The sequence below is a fragment of the Narcine bancroftii genome, chromosome 6 (assembly GCF_036971445.1).
Source record: "Narcine bancroftii isolate sNarBan1 chromosome 6, sNarBan1.hap1, whole genome shotgun sequence".
Taxonomy (NCBI): Eukaryota; Metazoa; Chordata; class Chondrichthyes; order Torpediniformes; family Narcinidae; genus Narcine; species Narcine bancroftii.
This window is the reverse complement of record NC_091474.1, coordinates 81,318,983-81,335,810: the sequence shown is the minus strand read 5'-3', so window position 1 is coordinate 81,335,810 and position 16,828 is coordinate 81,318,983. Positions and strand designations below refer to the sequence as shown.

Below are 16,828 nucleotides of genomic sequence, written 5' to 3'. Positions count from 1 at the left end.
TCCCCTGACACCGGCCAGGCTGCGCTGCGGTGGGGGGGGGACATGACAGTGTGTTTATAAAACCACCCACCACTACTTTTCAAGGACCAGGATTTTTCTCTCTCTCTCTCAGTATAGCATGCGCTATACTGGCGCGGCGGCCAGCGGGCCACCTCTAATACATTTTTGATATGATCTTGCAGGCCAAATATAATTATATCGCCCGCGGGCCAGAGTTTGACATGTGTGTTCTAGAGGGACTCGACGTGGATTTTTGAGTTCAAGACCACAATCAATTTAATCAGTGCTGCTCATCCCAGAGTGGCAGCTGACCACAGATGGCATCACCAATGTTACTTGATGTTTTTGCAGTGTCGGATTATTCATTGCATCTTTCATCAAGTGTTAAATCATCTCAATCCTGGGTCATCCACAGACTGTACAGCTCCCTTGTTCAACATCTAAAACCCTCTCTACTCTTATTTTCAGAAACATCTAGTATTTCTGAGATATAGTGAAGTCAGCTAGGGTGCTTTACTGTTAAGGGTAGAGTATGCTTGTTCTCCTGGGGATTGTACGAGTTACCTCTGGATTATTCCCACATCCCCAAGATTTAAGGGTTGGTAGGTTTTTTGTAAATTCCCTCCAGTGTGTATGTGAATGGTAGGATCTGGGGGAGTTGATGAGCACATAGGGAGGGAAAAAAATGGGATGAATGCAGTTTTTTGTGTAAATGGCAGTTGGCGAGCACCTGATGGGCTGAAGAGCCATTCTCCCTGGTGTACATCTTTTAAACATTGCAACTCATTCAAAGGATTATTCTTTGCAGATAAGTATTAAATAAAAATGAGGGAATGAAAACTTCCTGATCATCAATTGATATTTCCCTCAGCTGATGAATCAGTGCTCCTCCACGTTGAACAAAAAAAAATCCCCACAAACATTGAAAGCAGCAAGGAAACAGAATAAACTCTAGAGTAGGGGACAAGAGTAGTTTGGGAGCCAAGTCCTGAACGATATACAGTAGTTGCTCAAATCAACCAACATCCTTGACAAATGCATCTTGCCATAATGTGAATCCACACCATTTGTCCATGCATCAAGAAATGCAAGTTGGGGAATATTTACTTTTCTTATAAATTCCGTGAGTGAATTTTATTCCATATCGTTGAGTCGTGATTTATGAATTCTGTAAAGGTGAATTTCCATAATTCAAATGGGCTTTACCCGAACGGAACACAAGTATGCTGGAAGGTGTATATTATCCTGCAAACTGATTACATTACCTGATACTCTGCTCATTCCTTAAAGTCAAATAATCTATAATCTTAACAAGAACATTTGGAAGTTCTGTAGTTTTAGTTTTCATTTAGTTAGAGCTACAAAAATATTTTCTGCAAGATGTAAAGTAAAATGTTCCAATATGAAAATGTGAACACTCTCTCTGATTCCAGTACTTTTTCAACAAAAAAATGAAAAAGGATAGCTACACCAAAGTCAGTTTTAAAACCTCCTTGTCGCTAATTAAACAATTCTTGGAGTAGATGAATTTGGAACCAGACACAAAAGAAGTTCAAGTGCAACAGATTGGATAATAAAAATCTGTTTGAAGACTTATTTACCCGACAGCGCCGATATATTACATGACACTTTTACGTGGCATTGTCTTTGTTATCTGGTAGTCGGAGCCCCATGCTCTGCAAGATATTAGACACAGGCCCCGGTAAGCCAGCTTGCGAGCTGTAAGACTCTAATAAATTCTCTACTAGATTCAAATCCACATCCACAGGCAATGTATTCAAATAATCTTCTGATTCCGCCTCTGCAGCTTTGGTGAGGTTAGGGTTGTTCAGATCAACCTGCAAAATATCAAATAGAAAGCACCAAATAAGGCAGAGTATGCGTACTTGTGGAGAGTAGTTTGTGAAGAATTATTGCAATCAGGTTGGAAAATTAAATTTATTTTGGGCTATCACAAATTCAGATTCGGTGTCTCTAAGAGTGAACTGATCATGGTGAGTTTGGACATGCTTGTCGGGAGATGGAATTATTGAAAAAGACATGCAATTTAAAAATTTTAAATTTAGACATGAACCTCGATAACAGATCTTTCCTGATCTCGGCCACATGCCACCCAATTAAGTTACAACCCCAGTACGCTTTGAAGGGTGGGAGGAAACCCAGACAGACAGGGAAAATTTACAAACTCCTCAGACAGCACTGGATTCAAACCCAGCTCGCTTTCGCAGTCAATGCATTGCACTAACTGATATCCTAACTGTGCTGCTTGTGAGCTAAAGGGAAATGGATGAAGCTACTGTAACAGTCAAGTTATAGAACTGTAAGCAAGAGGACAAGACTTTCATCTGCATCAAGAGTTCAAATCCCACAGAAGGACTCAAATTCAAATAATTCAATGAAAAAAAAAATCGAATTAAAAGCATTCACAGCTAAGTTGATTATGAAGGATATGTACTGGAGTTAAAAATCCCTTCAGAGATGGTAACTGCCATCTTACCCAGTCAGGCATTTGTGGGAATCCAGTTCCACAGCAAGGCATCGGACTTGTATCCAACCTTGGATAAACTACAAAAGCTAGTCTTGCCCGACATCCACAAATAAATACGTGAACCAAGATCTTTTCTTACTGACAGTAAGAGACAATTCTAACATTTTTGTTCCCTTTCAATTAGCTTTAAACACAAGTAGACAATGCACATCACAATTTCTAAACCGGCCTATTTTAACAGACATTTTTAACAGTGCTCCCCAAGGAAGGACAGATAATTTGAAGTGTCTTTATGGGTGGCAGAAATGTTTCCCAATGAGGTTTCAGAACACAAAAAAGTTGATGAGTATGCTGAACAGTCTTGAAAAGAGAGATAGCATTTGGACAAGTATCAGAGGAAAGCAGGAACTGATCGTGGATCAGGAGTTCCAGTCATGCACAGGGACAAATGGAATTACAAAGATGTAATCAATCTGAATAAAGTTATAATCTTGGTTATTAGGCAACATAAAAAGTACAGAACTGCTTCTCGGTCAATCATGAATGTGTTCTGTGATAGGAACCTGTTGCTCTTTTTGCAAGAATCCACATGTTAATGACTGCTTTTTACAGATACCATACCTGACCAGTGACTTTGGTAAAACTTTTGCCAATGTAGGTGCTTGCCAGCTCCCGATCCATCTGGTCCATGTAGTCTCGGATATTCTCTAATGTCTTTGCTGCAGACACACGTTCCTCTGAATTTTCCTCTTTGCTAAGAAATTCTTCACCACTGTCCAATAAATCATCATCCTCCTCTTCAATATCATCAGAATCAAGTTGATCTGATTTAACTCCTGTAAATCAAGACCAGGATAATTTAATGAGGCACTGCAGCTGAAGTGGAAGTGTAGATTACAAACAGAAATAGCATGCTCAGCGATGTATGGAGTGACAGGTTAACATCAGATTCTGGGTCTGCAGCTGAAACATTGACCTATTTTTGCTTGTTAAAGATTCTCAACTCAAATAAACAGGTAGGAATGGTAAAACATCTGTGAGGTGCCATCACCTGAAGTTCCTACCTAGAATCTTTTCCAAAGCATTAGTGAAGGAGTCCACATCAAACTGAACTTGACTGCTAGCTGAAGACCTGACACAAAGAAAATGTGCAGCATTGTAAGACTGATTATTTTGAAAATTAATATTTGTGATAACCTACTTTTGATATGGTTTTAATAGCCATTTTTAATGGGATACAAAACAATGAGTTGATCAGTAAGATTGGAAACTCATAAATCAAGATAATGTTACAAATATATTGGCCTAACTAATAAACAACTATGTCTTGATGATTCACATTTTCCCAGAAGGCTATGAGACAAATTCTATTATACAGGATTAGCGTAGATAGGTACAACATAGATATAATGGGTTGAAGGGCCTGTTTCTGTGCTACATGCCAGTTGCTTGAGCCTGCCAATTACTTGAATTCCGGATACCAGTGATCATTTGGCACTATACAGGAAGTATTCATATTAAACACGAAGGTATAACTGAATTAAATGACATAGATACAATCCAGTTTTAACATTAGAGTAACACTTGTCAGGCAATTCGCTCATCTCCAGAAATACTTTTTATGTTTTTATTGATATGTCAACGACATTATCAGTTGCAAGAGAAAACAAGAATTGTTAGAAGGAAACATTTTCACAATTCAGTAAAGCCTCTGGTAACCAGAATTCAAGCGACCAGCAGGCTCAAGCAACTGGCAAAAAAAAACTGAGTAAAATAAATATTAAAAATTACAATAAATAAGAATAAAAAGAATCGATAAAAATACACAAGTTAAAATTATAAAAGTAAATGTTCTGTGAAATAACACTAAACCTTTGGTGAAGATGGGAGCAAATATTCAGCTAGCGGAGGGCCTTGGTCGTCCTTTGCTCATAGCAGCTGTTTGAATAAAGTTGTGTGAAGCAGCAATGGCGTCTCTCAGGATGAAGAGCTAGCTGGTTGATGCTGCTTGCCGTTGGGGTGACTCTCTGAGTCTCTCCTTATCCCTGCTTAGTAAGTCACCCGAGTCAAAGTTATCTGTAAACTGGTGTGTGGGGGGGTGGGGTGGATGCTAATTTATTCAGTGTATGTACAGCAGTGTTTTTTTGTTTTAAGCTTTTTATTCTTAATTCAGGTGTATTAGGCATTGTAAAGAACAAGTTTCAAGCAATGGCAAAATACACAGGTACCAGTTACCAGTGATTTTAAAGTATTTATAACCATGTAACCATTTAAGAAGCGGAAACAGGCCATGTTGGCCTTTCGAGTCCATACCGGTTCACTGATTTTGTCCGCCCTCTTCAGGCATTGGTCCCGGTAGATCTTAATTCAATAACGATGGGCGAAGTCAATGCAGGTGGAATCTTATTGAAATTGAAAGCAAGATTGTTGTCCTGGCACCACACAACCAGATTCTTGAACTCCATCCTGCTTTCTGACTCATGGTCATTAACTTGGATCTCCAAAAATCTTATCGACTAAAACTTACCTTTATAAACATTAAGCAGTCTCAACGGATTGCAGCTACAAATAGTAAATTTAAACAAAATTAATAAGCAGATTAATTACAGCATAATAATGTTTAGGTCAAAGAATCCTATTCACACACTCTGATGTTTCAATGCAAGTCTTTTTTCCATACCGTGGCACTTCTGCTCCTTCATGTGAGGAAACCTTGGATATGAATGCCTTCATACATTTAGTCATGTCTTGCAGATCGTAATCCTCTTCTTCCTCCTCCTCCTCTTCCTCCTCGTCCTCCTTTGGGGTGGACTTGAGCAGTTTTGTTCCAGAGGCTTCCTCCAGCATCTGATCCAACTCCTCCAGTGAAATATTTAACCAACTATCATCTAGCAGAACAAGTGAAGGTCATAGATAGCAGTGAATCACATGTCCTCATTGTGGCACAGAGCATTCATACAAATCTTCCCACTGAAACAAGAGAGCAAAGTTGCAAAGATAAACCTTACTTGACAGATTTTAAATGAAGAAAGGGCAGCACGATAATCTCAAAAAATTTTTATGGGACTATGATGGATTTTTCATTTCATCCTCATGTGAATGCAAAAATATAGAGCTATGAAAAATATAATGACCTTTTAGGCTACCTGATGCAATCCATTCAGAAATGCTAAAGGATATCCTTCATGGCAAATTTAAATATGGCTCTTGAGCCCATAAGAGTACCTATTAGCAATGGAAGTGTTTCCAGATGAGATCTGAGATAAAAGGGCTGTCCAATTGCAAATAGAATTAATGATATCTATATTTATAACCATATAACCATTTAAGGAGCGGAAACAGGCCATGTTGGCCTTTCGAGTCCGCACCGGTTCACTGATTTTGTGCGCCCTCTATTAAATGATTTTGTTTTAAAGTTTAGATGAACAAGAAGTTATCTGAGAGGGCATGACAGGGTAGATGTCGTCTTGTAAAGTTGCAGTTTGCAGGATCTCCATGGGAATGTCCCTCCATTGTGCTCATGGGTATGGAGTTGCAGGATTTAGCCTTGGTGAGGAGGAATGGCAATACCTTTGTCACATGGAGCAGAACCTGCATGTGGTAGCATCCTTGGAAGTGGAGGAGCCTGCGAATTTCAGAGGTGCTGTGAGAAGAGTCTGAGCAACAACAATGGACTGCTTGTACTGTTCCAGTGTAGAGAAAATCAATATTTATAGTGTATGGGATGCCAATCAAATATTACATAGTGTGGATGGGGTTGAGCTTTTCAAATGTTGCTGGAGCTGTAACTGTCCAGCATTCTGTGTCCAGCAAATAGTGGATATAGGCTTTAGGGAATCAGGTGACAAGACATCTGCCACAAATGTAATATCTCCAAATTTGCAGATGACACTAAGCTAGGAGGGGTTGTGTGCACGGAAGAGGGGGTCAGGAAGCTCCAGTGTGATTTGGATAAATTGAGGGACTGGGCAGATACATGGCAAATGCACTACAATGTGGATAAATGTGAGGTTATCCACTTTGGTAATACAAACCGGAGGGCAGATTACTATTTGAATGGTAATAGATTAAGAGATGGGGAAGTGCAGAGAGACCTAGGGGTACTTGTACATCAGTCTCTGAAGGCGAGCATGCAGGTACAGCAGGTGGTTAAAAAGGCAAATGGTATGTTGGCCTTCATATCAAGAGGGTTTGAGTATAGGAACAAGGATACCTTACTGCAGCTGTACAGGGCCTTGGTGAGACCCCACCTGGAGTATTGTGTGCAGTTTTGGTCACCTTATCTAAGGAAGGATGTTCTTGCAATGGAGGGAGTGCAGAGGCGATTCACCAGGCTGATACCTGGAATGGCAGGAATAACTTATGAGGAAAGATTGTGCAAATTGGGATTGTACTCGCTGGAGTTTAGAAGATTGAGAGGGGATCTCATAGAGACATATAAAGGCGGGGACGGGGTACTGAACTTTAAGATCAGCCATGATCTCATTGAATGGCGGAGCAGGCTCGAAGGGTCGAATGACCTACTCCTGCTCCTATCTTCTATGTTTCTAAAATGCACAGACTCTGATCTTCTGTAGTTCAGAATTGATCATTTACATCATTCAATAATTTATGGTTGATTAATGAATAAATTCCATACATCCTCCCATTCTGCATGTTCCTTAATATACGATATGTACATTCTGTAAACAGTCCATTTGGCCCTCTCTCCATGTAAGTACTAATGCTAAACATGAACAATCTCCCATTGTTCCTCATCAAAATCTCTGTTTAGTTATTTTTGCCCCTTTTCCTCACATTTGTCAGCCTGCCTTTTAAAAGCATCAATTTATTTGCTTTAGTATCTGATACATTTGTTTTTCAAACATCTATCAATGATTCTAAATACGACTTGGTATATGTTTATTTTTTTGAAATGAATGCAGATCTTCAACACTCCATCCCATGAACCCCAAACATTTCATGGCTTCCCTCATAGAAACATAGAAGATAGGAGCAGGAGTAGGTCATTCGACCCTTCGAGCCTGCTCCGCCATTCAACGAGATCATGGCTGATCTTAAAGTTCAGTACCCCGTCCCCGCCTTCTCTCCATAACCTTTAATACCCTTATACTGAAGAAATAGATCTAATTCCCTCTTAAATAGATTTAATGAACCTGCCTCTACTGCCCTCTGTGGCCATGAATTCCACAGATTCACCACCCTCTGGGTATAGAAATTCCTCCTCATCTCGGTCCTAAATGGTTTGCCTATTATCCTCAAACCATGGCCCCGGGTTCTGGATCTTCCCATCATTGGAAACATCCCATCTGCATCCGTTCTGTCCAGTCCTGCCAGAATTTTATAGGTCTCTATGAGATCCCCTCTCAATCTTCTAAACTCCAGCGAGTACAATCCCAATTTGCGCAATCTTTCCTCATAAGTCATTCCTGCCATTCCAGGTATCAGCCTGGTGAATCGCCTCTGCACTCCCTCCATTGCAAGAACATCCTTCCTTAGATAAGGTGACCAAAACTGCACACAATACTCCAGGTGGGGTCTCACCAAGGCCCTGTACAGCTGCAGTAAGGTATCCTTGTTCCTATACTCAAACCCTCTTGATATGAAGGCCAACATACCATTTGCCTTTTTAACTGCCTGCTGTACCTGCATGCTCGCCTTCAGAGACTGATGTACAAGTACCCCTAGGTCTCTCTGCACTTCCCCATCTCTTAATCTATTGCCATTCAAATAGTAATCTGCCCTCCGGTTTGTATTACCAAAGTGGATAAACTCACATTTATCCACATTGTAGTGCATTTGCCATGTATCTGCCCAGTCCCTCAATTTATCCAAATCACGCTGGAGCTTCCTGACCCCCTCTTCCGTGCACACAACCCCTCCTAGCTTAGTGTCATCTGCAAATTTGGAGATATTACATCCAATCCCCTCATCCAGATCATTAATGTAAATTGTGAACAGCTGGGGTCCCAGTACAGATCCCTGTGGCACCCCACTGGTCACCGCCTGCCACTCAGAAAACAAGCCATTTATTCCAACTCTGTCTTCTACCTGCCAGCCAGTTCTCAATCCACATCAATACTTTGCCCCCAATTCTAAGAGGCCTGCCTCAGATTTCTAGACTCCATCAGTCATGCACTTCATGGCCTTTAAAGTGTCTTTGGTTCAAAGGGAACGATCAGTCTCCATATCACAATCCTTGTGACAGTGATAGAGGAGTTCAAAACCTTGAGCAGTTTAAATATAATAAATTGAGAGAAACTGGTTTCAATGATGGGTGGGTCAAGGATTAGAGGTCACTAACATATAGGGATTGCCAAATGGTAAGGAAGGATTTTTTAAAATATGACTTGCATTGTAAGGTTACGGTCCGGAATACACAGCCTGAAAGCAAGGTTTTATTTGTTCTCTTCAAATAAGAGGATAAATGCAAGGATTTAAAAAAAATCTGGGTTAGAGGAAATTAAAAAAGGTCATGTCTGATCAGAATATTTTATAAAGGTACTATGAACTATTATGAGCTCCCGTTTTAGTGGTATACAATTATCACTGTAAGGGATAGTAGACAGTAGGAACTGAATGGTCACAGTTAACATTTCACATTTCACACAAGCACCATCACAAGGGAGTACCATTCTGACAGCTGAAGAGAAAACAGCTTTTTAAAGCAGCTCTTGTGGCCAGTCATTTTTGTGGAATTCAGAGCAAAGCTTGCTCTGTGAATGACTGTGCCAAGAGGGTCTTTTGGGAAGCAAAGTGCTTCATTTTGAGTGCGACTAACACTTGGAGAGACCTGTGCCAAGGTCTTGGACGCTTCATGGAGGCTGCCCAATTAGAGTCTCGCTAACAAAAGGACCAAGAATGTTATGACTACAGCTTGTGTGGATGGAGATTTCTTCAAAGGAAACACAAGGAGAATTCATGAGCCTGTAGCAGCGACAACTCCAGTCTTCCCATCAGGTCAACATTAAATCTGGGCATCACATTTCAAAGGTCTACACTGAATTTAAAAGACTGAGGTAACTTTCTAGATTTTGGCCTGGACTGTAATGGTTTGGATATAACACACACAGAGTTGGGGATAAATTTAATATTAAGAATAGTTTAAAAGACTATAGTCCATTGCTGCTTGTTACACAGTTCGTAACAGAACCAAACTGCCTCCCTGTAATGGTTCGATGATTGAATGAACCATTAACCCCAAAAATATGGGGTTGACTTTTATATAGCATCAACCTTAAAATACAAAAGTTCAAAATAACATGACAAAACTATGCAAGTTATACACAACTATATCTAAACATACTATTTGTACTGTAAAACATTTACAATATGCAATCAATACTACCTCTCTGTTGCAGACAATTTACAGGTTCAGATAAAATTCCGCTTTTCACTATCAGCAAATGCTAGGATTCCCACCATTACAGAAACTCATCCACCGTCCCCTCAGATACCCCACGCTCCCGATCTAACACCACACGGGCCCCAGACGTGACCACATGAATCAACTCTTCAGACATTGTTGCTCAAATTCACTCACCATCCTCTGGAGGGAGGTTCTCTGCTTCTTTCTGTAGTTCTTCCACACTATAAGACTGAGTTTGCAAAAGCTGCATAACCTGCTCTCCAGGGCATAGAGTATATGAACTAAGGAGAGAATAAAAGACTTCATAACTAAAGTAAAAGAAAATGTGTTAAATCAACAACTAGTAATTCCAACAGTAACACCGTGAAAAGGAAAACATATATGCATGTCAAATTCCGTGGACCAATTTTTATGGTAAAATTTAGGGGGTGATTATTACATGCATACTACTTTTGACCGCGGAAATTACTTATGTCATTCAAGGCATTGGGTTCTTGGATGAGCGGGCAGCCAACACCAGGTGGTAAGACTGTGTTCGGGATGTTGGGAGCTTGGATGTGTGGGCAGGTGAGGCAAGGGTCCACAGTTAGGCATTGGGAGCTTGGACAGCTGAGATGAGAATCTGTGTTTGGGGTGTCAGGAGCTCCAGCGGGTGGCCATTGGGGCCAAATATAGGCAAGTGGAAAATACCAGATCGTTGGGCCAAAAATATGGGGTTGACTTTTATATAGCATCAACCGTAATTATAAAGGTTCTTTAACCTGGAACTATGTTCCAGAAGATAAACAGTAAAGTAATATTTATACCAATATATTTTTGTGTCTTAAACTAAATTGGTGAAAAAAGACATAACAATTGAAGAACTCAATACTTTTTAAATTTAGATACTTCCAAACATTTCCAATGCCAGCAAAATCCCAGGCATCCTCCCAAGGGTGTACTGAAACTTATTTCTAACATTGAGGAGCAAATATGTTGGCAAATTAACAACCCCACGGTCCGTTAACTTAATCAAATGCAGTCAAAAAGATCCAAAAAAATTATAACTTAATAAATGGTGTTATACTGGAATACCAATTCCTACATTGTGTGGCCAATATTAACCTTTGTTACTCTCAATGTTGTTTGAAACCCTCATTTCACAGGCTGTAATTGACATACGATGTCCTATGAAACTGGCATGGGGGTGAGTCTGAATTAGTCTATTAGAAGGGGTTGAATTTTTCAGTTTTTACTTTGGGTAGTGTCTGAGTTTCTTTTTTTACTTATTATTTAGTAAAAATCAGCTCACACACAAAAAAATTTAGATTGGTCAATAGTCTGCATTATATCTACAATTTGAAAGATGTGGCATTAAAATTGCTTAGTTGTCATTACAAATATACCGTCAGAGTTGTATTGGTATTAAAATCATCTTAAGTTTACCTTTTGGGGTGTTCTCTGGTTAAAGCCAAGAGTCTGAGACATTATGCATACCCAAACAGCAATAATAAGGTAATGAAGCGTCACAGAATGCAAACAGTTTAGTGCTGATTGGGGTATGCATAATGGCTCAGACTGAGTTTACTTGGCTCTGTTCTCCCATAACAGACAGCACCGTTAACATAGTGGTTAGCACAATGCTTTCACAGCATCAGCGAATGGTATTCAAATCTGCCACCGTCTGTATAAAGTTTGTACATTCTCCATGTGTCTGCGTGGGTTTCTTCCAAGTGCTCTGGTTTCCTCCCACTCTCCAAAATGTACGAGGGTTGTAGATTAATTGGGTGGTACAGGCTTATGGGTTGGAATGGCCTGTTACTGTGCTGCACGTCTAAATTTAAAATATATAACTGGTTTATCGAGACCTTCTCTTTTCCTGCTGGCACCTTCCAAACCGAATGATGAGAGCATCTTAAGTGAGCATGTGTTAAACCTGCTACCTCTTTTACCTCAGAGTTCTTTCAATTTCATCACAGCTAGGTTTATTGTGTGCACCATTCCACACAGATACTGCACCTGGCAGGATTGAAACTATTACTGTAAATCTTAGTGTGTTTCAGTAAACTCATCCAAGGTTTGTAAACATGCAAAGGCAGCAAGAAAATGAAGAAAGCAGTTGATAGCTAATTTTATCGAAGGTTTGTATGTTTCAGAATTGTGGATGCTTTCCAGGTGTCTTTACTCACAATTAGCCCAAGAAGCCTTCAGGAATCGGGTCCTAATTTTAAGATGCCATCTCTATTGTCAGTGAAATGCACGAGACGGCATGCTGAATGTGATTGGGGGAGGGTAAATCAGAGCAATTGTATCATGGACTGAATTTCAGTCCAGTCCTATGAAGTTCAGTGCACCGTGTACTAGTCAAGCTATTATACCTCTTGGGTCTGGTGACAGACTGTTGGAAATAAATCTCTGCCATTTGGAGCAATTCTCTATATCGTGCAGAACCTTCCAGTTCTCCCTGTTAAGATATAAACAGATTCATTCTTAAATTAAGCTATTAAAAAATGTGGGAGAATTTTATTTAACATCAGTCTTTTAGTTGCCTATAATTCCAAGGCTTTCTCCAGCCACAAATCTCTTTGTAAACTTAAATCTATATTGTCTGCATGTTCTGAAGGTGTACTTCCAATAATTAAAGACAACAGTATGATCACTGGACCACTTTTGGGATTGTGGGAAATGAGAAACAAGTGAGAGAGCAAGAGTGAAGGAGGAGAGAGGGAGGATATCTTGGCTTCCATCGCAGGGATAAAAAGGAACAGGCAGCTAGTTGATCCAAATAAAAACATTTTTAAGAAGGGAATAAAAATGAGCTGGAAGTTTTGTGTTGGTTTTTGCAAAAACAAGGCTACTTAAATACAAAAATTAGATTTTTACAACAAAATATTTAGGTGCAACAGCCAGCAATGAAAGGGGTTATAAAATGGTTGTTTATTCAGAGTGGAGAATATAAGGCTGCTTTGGAGAGCACGGCAATAATCATCTGAGGGTGACTTTTTAAAAATAAAGTGTTTTTGCAGCAAATGAAGAGTCAGACATGTCAGTGATGGATGCAAATAGTTTCTCTCATGCAGACACCATGAGAATGACAAAGTCAGGTCACAATTAATTGAAGACCCAGTAAAAAGGAGAGTAAATAAATCAGAGACACAAATGGGACACAAGATAATGGTGGTGTTTGCAATAACGTTCAACTACAGTAAAGAGTGATTTATCCATGATTACAAGACAAACTGAACAGAATTAACTGAAGATTAATGGGCAGGTTCACCGAGTGTCATTAACATACCTGTGATAATTAATGCAAAACCTGATGATAATGTTTATGGGAGATGGTAACATTGGGGTTAATATTAATGACTAGTAACTTAGAAGATCTGGTTAATCATATCTGTCTGCAGCAGCTGATCCATTTAAATTCAGCTAATTAAATAAAAAGAATAGCATCATTAAAAATGGTGACCATAAATATAAAAGTTATTGTTAAAACTCACTCTGTTCTATGAAGGTTTTTATGCAATGAAATCTCCTGGACTCTATCTTAAATGCACATAACTCAGAGTCTCGGTGACCTGTGAAATGGCCAGCTCAAGGACAATTGATGGATGCAAATTTGGCCTTAGCAGCTGACGCAGGATTAAGGATTTACAGAAATATTCTGAGGAGACTCTCGAAATAAAGGTGCAACATGCGAGTCAGATTCCACTAGCAAATTGGTCTGTGAAGTATGAATCCTGATCATTTCCACCAGCAGTTTCATTTGTGAAAGTAGCATTCTCAAGACTGACTCTCTTCTGTAGTTAACTTGGTTACAGAGTGGACCAAAGTTCATGCTGCAGGGAAAAAACCGACATGCATTTCAATACCCCCTGTAATATATCTGCACGTTTTAAAAAGTTTATGAAAAAACAATCAAAATCATTTGAATTTTTCAAATTTCTTGAGAAGCCAGTACTCTGAATAATTGCCTTGCTGAAATGAAATTAGAATGAAGGGACAACATGCAAAATGGAGTAGTACTGGTTGTGCAATCTACTACCTGGTTCGAATCTGACACTGTATGCAAGGAGTTGGTACGTTCTCCCAGGGATTGCACGAGTTTCCTCTGGGTGCTCCAGTTTCCTCCCACCCCCCAAAATTGTACAGGGGTTGTAGGTTAATTGGGGTATATGGCAGCATGGGCTTGTGGGTCGATAATGCTTTTTTACAACCTTGAGTTGAAATAAATATGTAAACATTATTTAAATGTTCTTTTTCAGTCTGGTTATTGTATTACAGGAGGAGGAATAAACTGGTTCAGACCTTGCTAATACTTTCTGTACAAAGAGGAATACTACTTCTGTGCAACACAATATTTGGTTACTTATTTCAGCTGCCTCCAGCTGCTGTGCTTAACAAAAGTCGTGAAATCCAGGGAATAGGAGATATTTGTTCAAAAGCTGGGAAAAGTTTCAAAAGATTAATATATCGGAAAAAAAAACTGACTGCAACTTGGACTAGTAAGCTTCACTACAACATTCCAACACCAGGATATGTGAAGACACTCAAGCTAATGTGGTGTCAACTTTGGTTCTTACCTTGAAATAGGCATTTTTCTTCAGACTGTTTAGAAACCCCTCCCAAAGGGGGTCATTAGTGACAGTATTTCCAGCATCACAACTGGACAAAGGCTGGGAGCATTTAGAACACATGATCTCAAAGCCATGGGCCTACAAAAAGGGAGAAACAGTGATAAGTAGTATTTACAGTAATTCTTCAAAATTGCATGATAGCAAAAAAAACTATCAGTGGACAAGCACCCCTGAAAGGCTGTCTGGCAACAAAATATCATGATTTTGAGGAGATTTTCGATGCTATGCTCTCCTTGACATTCAAGAACCTTGAATTCATCTGTGTGTGGCAGATTTTAAATAAATTAATTAAAGATATTGAAAACTGCCATCGACATGTTTTGGTTAACTGCAGTGTCATCTAGATTGAAATAATTATGCAAAGTATTGATTTAACATCACTGTTTCCTCAGATTTGCTCTCTAGAGATCTCACCCTTAGCTACCCTCTTCTGTTCCATATATTGGTTGAAGTGCTTGCTGTTTGTTCCGATATTATTTATCAGTTCACTCTCAAAATCAATTTTCTCACCTCTTTCTAGTCTTGTAAAAATTCCAAGTCCTCAAATCCTCCACTTTACGTGCTGTTGTCTCTGAATTAATGTGTTCCTTGGATTTGTTTGTTAACTGTGGATAGTTCAATCTTTCACTTGGAATTTCTTTGAGATGATTTCTCCTGACCATTATAAAGCACATTCCACTGAGAGGTTATGGACCAAATGCAATTCGCATAGATAGGTACAACGGGTACCCATCTATGGACATCAGGCCGAAGGGCCTGTTCCTGGATTGTACACCCATATACTGCTGATCAGTTGACCCATTTTCAAGTTATTTACCCAGTCCACTCCTGACAACTATTTTCAAACCATTGGAATTGACCAATGGTTCTGATCACTACTCCTTTGGGGAGCTCTTTGTATTTTATTTATCCTTTCTAATGACTGTATTTTCATTCATTTAAAGCATACATGCATATAACACTTAGAAAATCATAAATTGAGGAAAATTATTTTTTGTAGTGCGCACACACATCTACCACGTGGGTGTGGTCTTTTATAGTCTGACTCGCAATTTGCATTTACTTTGGACATGAGACAAAACACATCCCACAGTCCCACTATCTGCCACAGTTAATCTCCTGTAATTTACACCCATTCAACTTCCCCCAGAGGTTTCAATCGCTCATTATATACATGTTCCTCCTGCAACACATGAACAAGTTTTGGAGAGGAATCATTTAAATAGATCAAATACAGACTTCAGAATCAAGCAGGATTTCAATTCTGTCACGATTTAACAGAAACTTTATCTTGTTAATCTCCTCCCTCAGGGGAGGGGTCTGACCAATTAACATTGGTAAGTGCAGTGTCCTAGCCAGAACCCTGTTTCTCAGAATATCATGGCACTCAGACCAAAGAGATATTCCCAACATCAAAATTTTGAATTTTGCCATTTTTGTATGTACCCACTTCCCACACTCACTATAAATTGCCAGAGTGACTTTCCCATGCTTGCTATAAATTGGGCACATTCTTTCATTGACGCTATTACTTTTCCCACACCCGCTATAAATTGTGCGCATTGTTTCAACAAGTGAAAACATTCTTGTGTGTACACGCATATAATGCCCAGTGGGTTATCTGGTTTATAAAAAAAAATCCGTTATATGCGTAAAAATACGGTATATATGACCAAATTTAACATAGCCTGTTCCCAGGTAGATTCTGTAAAATACTGCTTGAAGATACGACGCCCAAGATCTCCAGAAATTCTTCATGGTGCCCATATCAGTTTGATTTTATTAGTCCTTCAATATCAAGATTAAAAATCATCCATATTATTTGTAGTTTTCTTCCCATGTGCCTTTGATATTTTCATAAATATATTTTGGGTCAGCCATTCTCAGCCTTTTTTGGCAATGGCCCCCCCTTTGGACACAGTTCCAATTTTCTGGGCCCCCTTCCTTGTGAAACAGTCAAGTTTAGTTGATTTCTTCCTCTCCTACTGAATACATAAAAATATTTTATGATTTCAGTCTATGGCTTCCTGGGGGCTGCACGGTCCTTGTTGAGAAGGATTGCTGTAGATGTCTTCCATCCTTGTCACCAATTCCACCCACCTGATTTCAGATATTTTACCCTGCATTTATAACACCACTCAGTATTCAAGTTCATCTATCTAGAATAAAATTAATTTTCCCCAATTGAAACACATGATTGCTTTGAAAATGTTTTCAAGATTTTTGCTCACTGCTTTTTCAGGTGCTACATAATCACTGCATAATGAATCATTTTCTGACACCAATCCCAAATTTGCTTTTTACTAGCTTGCACTTGCATCTTTGAAATTTTGACTGGACATTTATTTCCATAAA

The 16,828-nt window shown here is 39.3% G+C and overlaps 1 protein-coding gene across 3 annotated transcripts in view; it reads right to left on the bottom strand.

Annotated features, from left to right (window-relative positions):
• Positions 1 to 1,566: 1,566 nt before the first annotated feature.
• ecd (ecdysoneless homolog (Drosophila)) overlaps positions 1,567 to 16,828 on the bottom strand; it is a 32,830-nt gene continuing 17,568 nt past the window's right edge. For all 3 annotated transcript variants that reach the window (XM_069885507.1, XM_069885508.1, XM_069885509.1), the window contains 7 exons: positions 14,420 to 14,551; positions 12,215 to 12,300; positions 10,032 to 10,138; positions 5,169 to 5,376; positions 3,553 to 3,620; positions 3,110 to 3,324; positions 1,567 to 1,838 (listed from right to left, as the gene is read on the bottom strand). In XM_069885507.1, the coding sequence (XP_069741608.1) occupies positions 1,632 to 1,838; positions 3,110 to 3,324; positions 3,553 to 3,620; positions 5,169 to 5,376; positions 10,032 to 10,138; positions 12,215 to 12,300; positions 14,420 to 14,551 (1,023 nt within the window). In that variant the 3' untranslated portion in view covers positions 1,567 to 1,631. The remainder of the gene's footprint in view (positions 1,839 to 3,109; positions 3,325 to 3,552; positions 3,621 to 5,168; positions 5,377 to 10,031; positions 10,139 to 12,214; positions 12,301 to 14,419; positions 14,552 to 16,828) is intronic.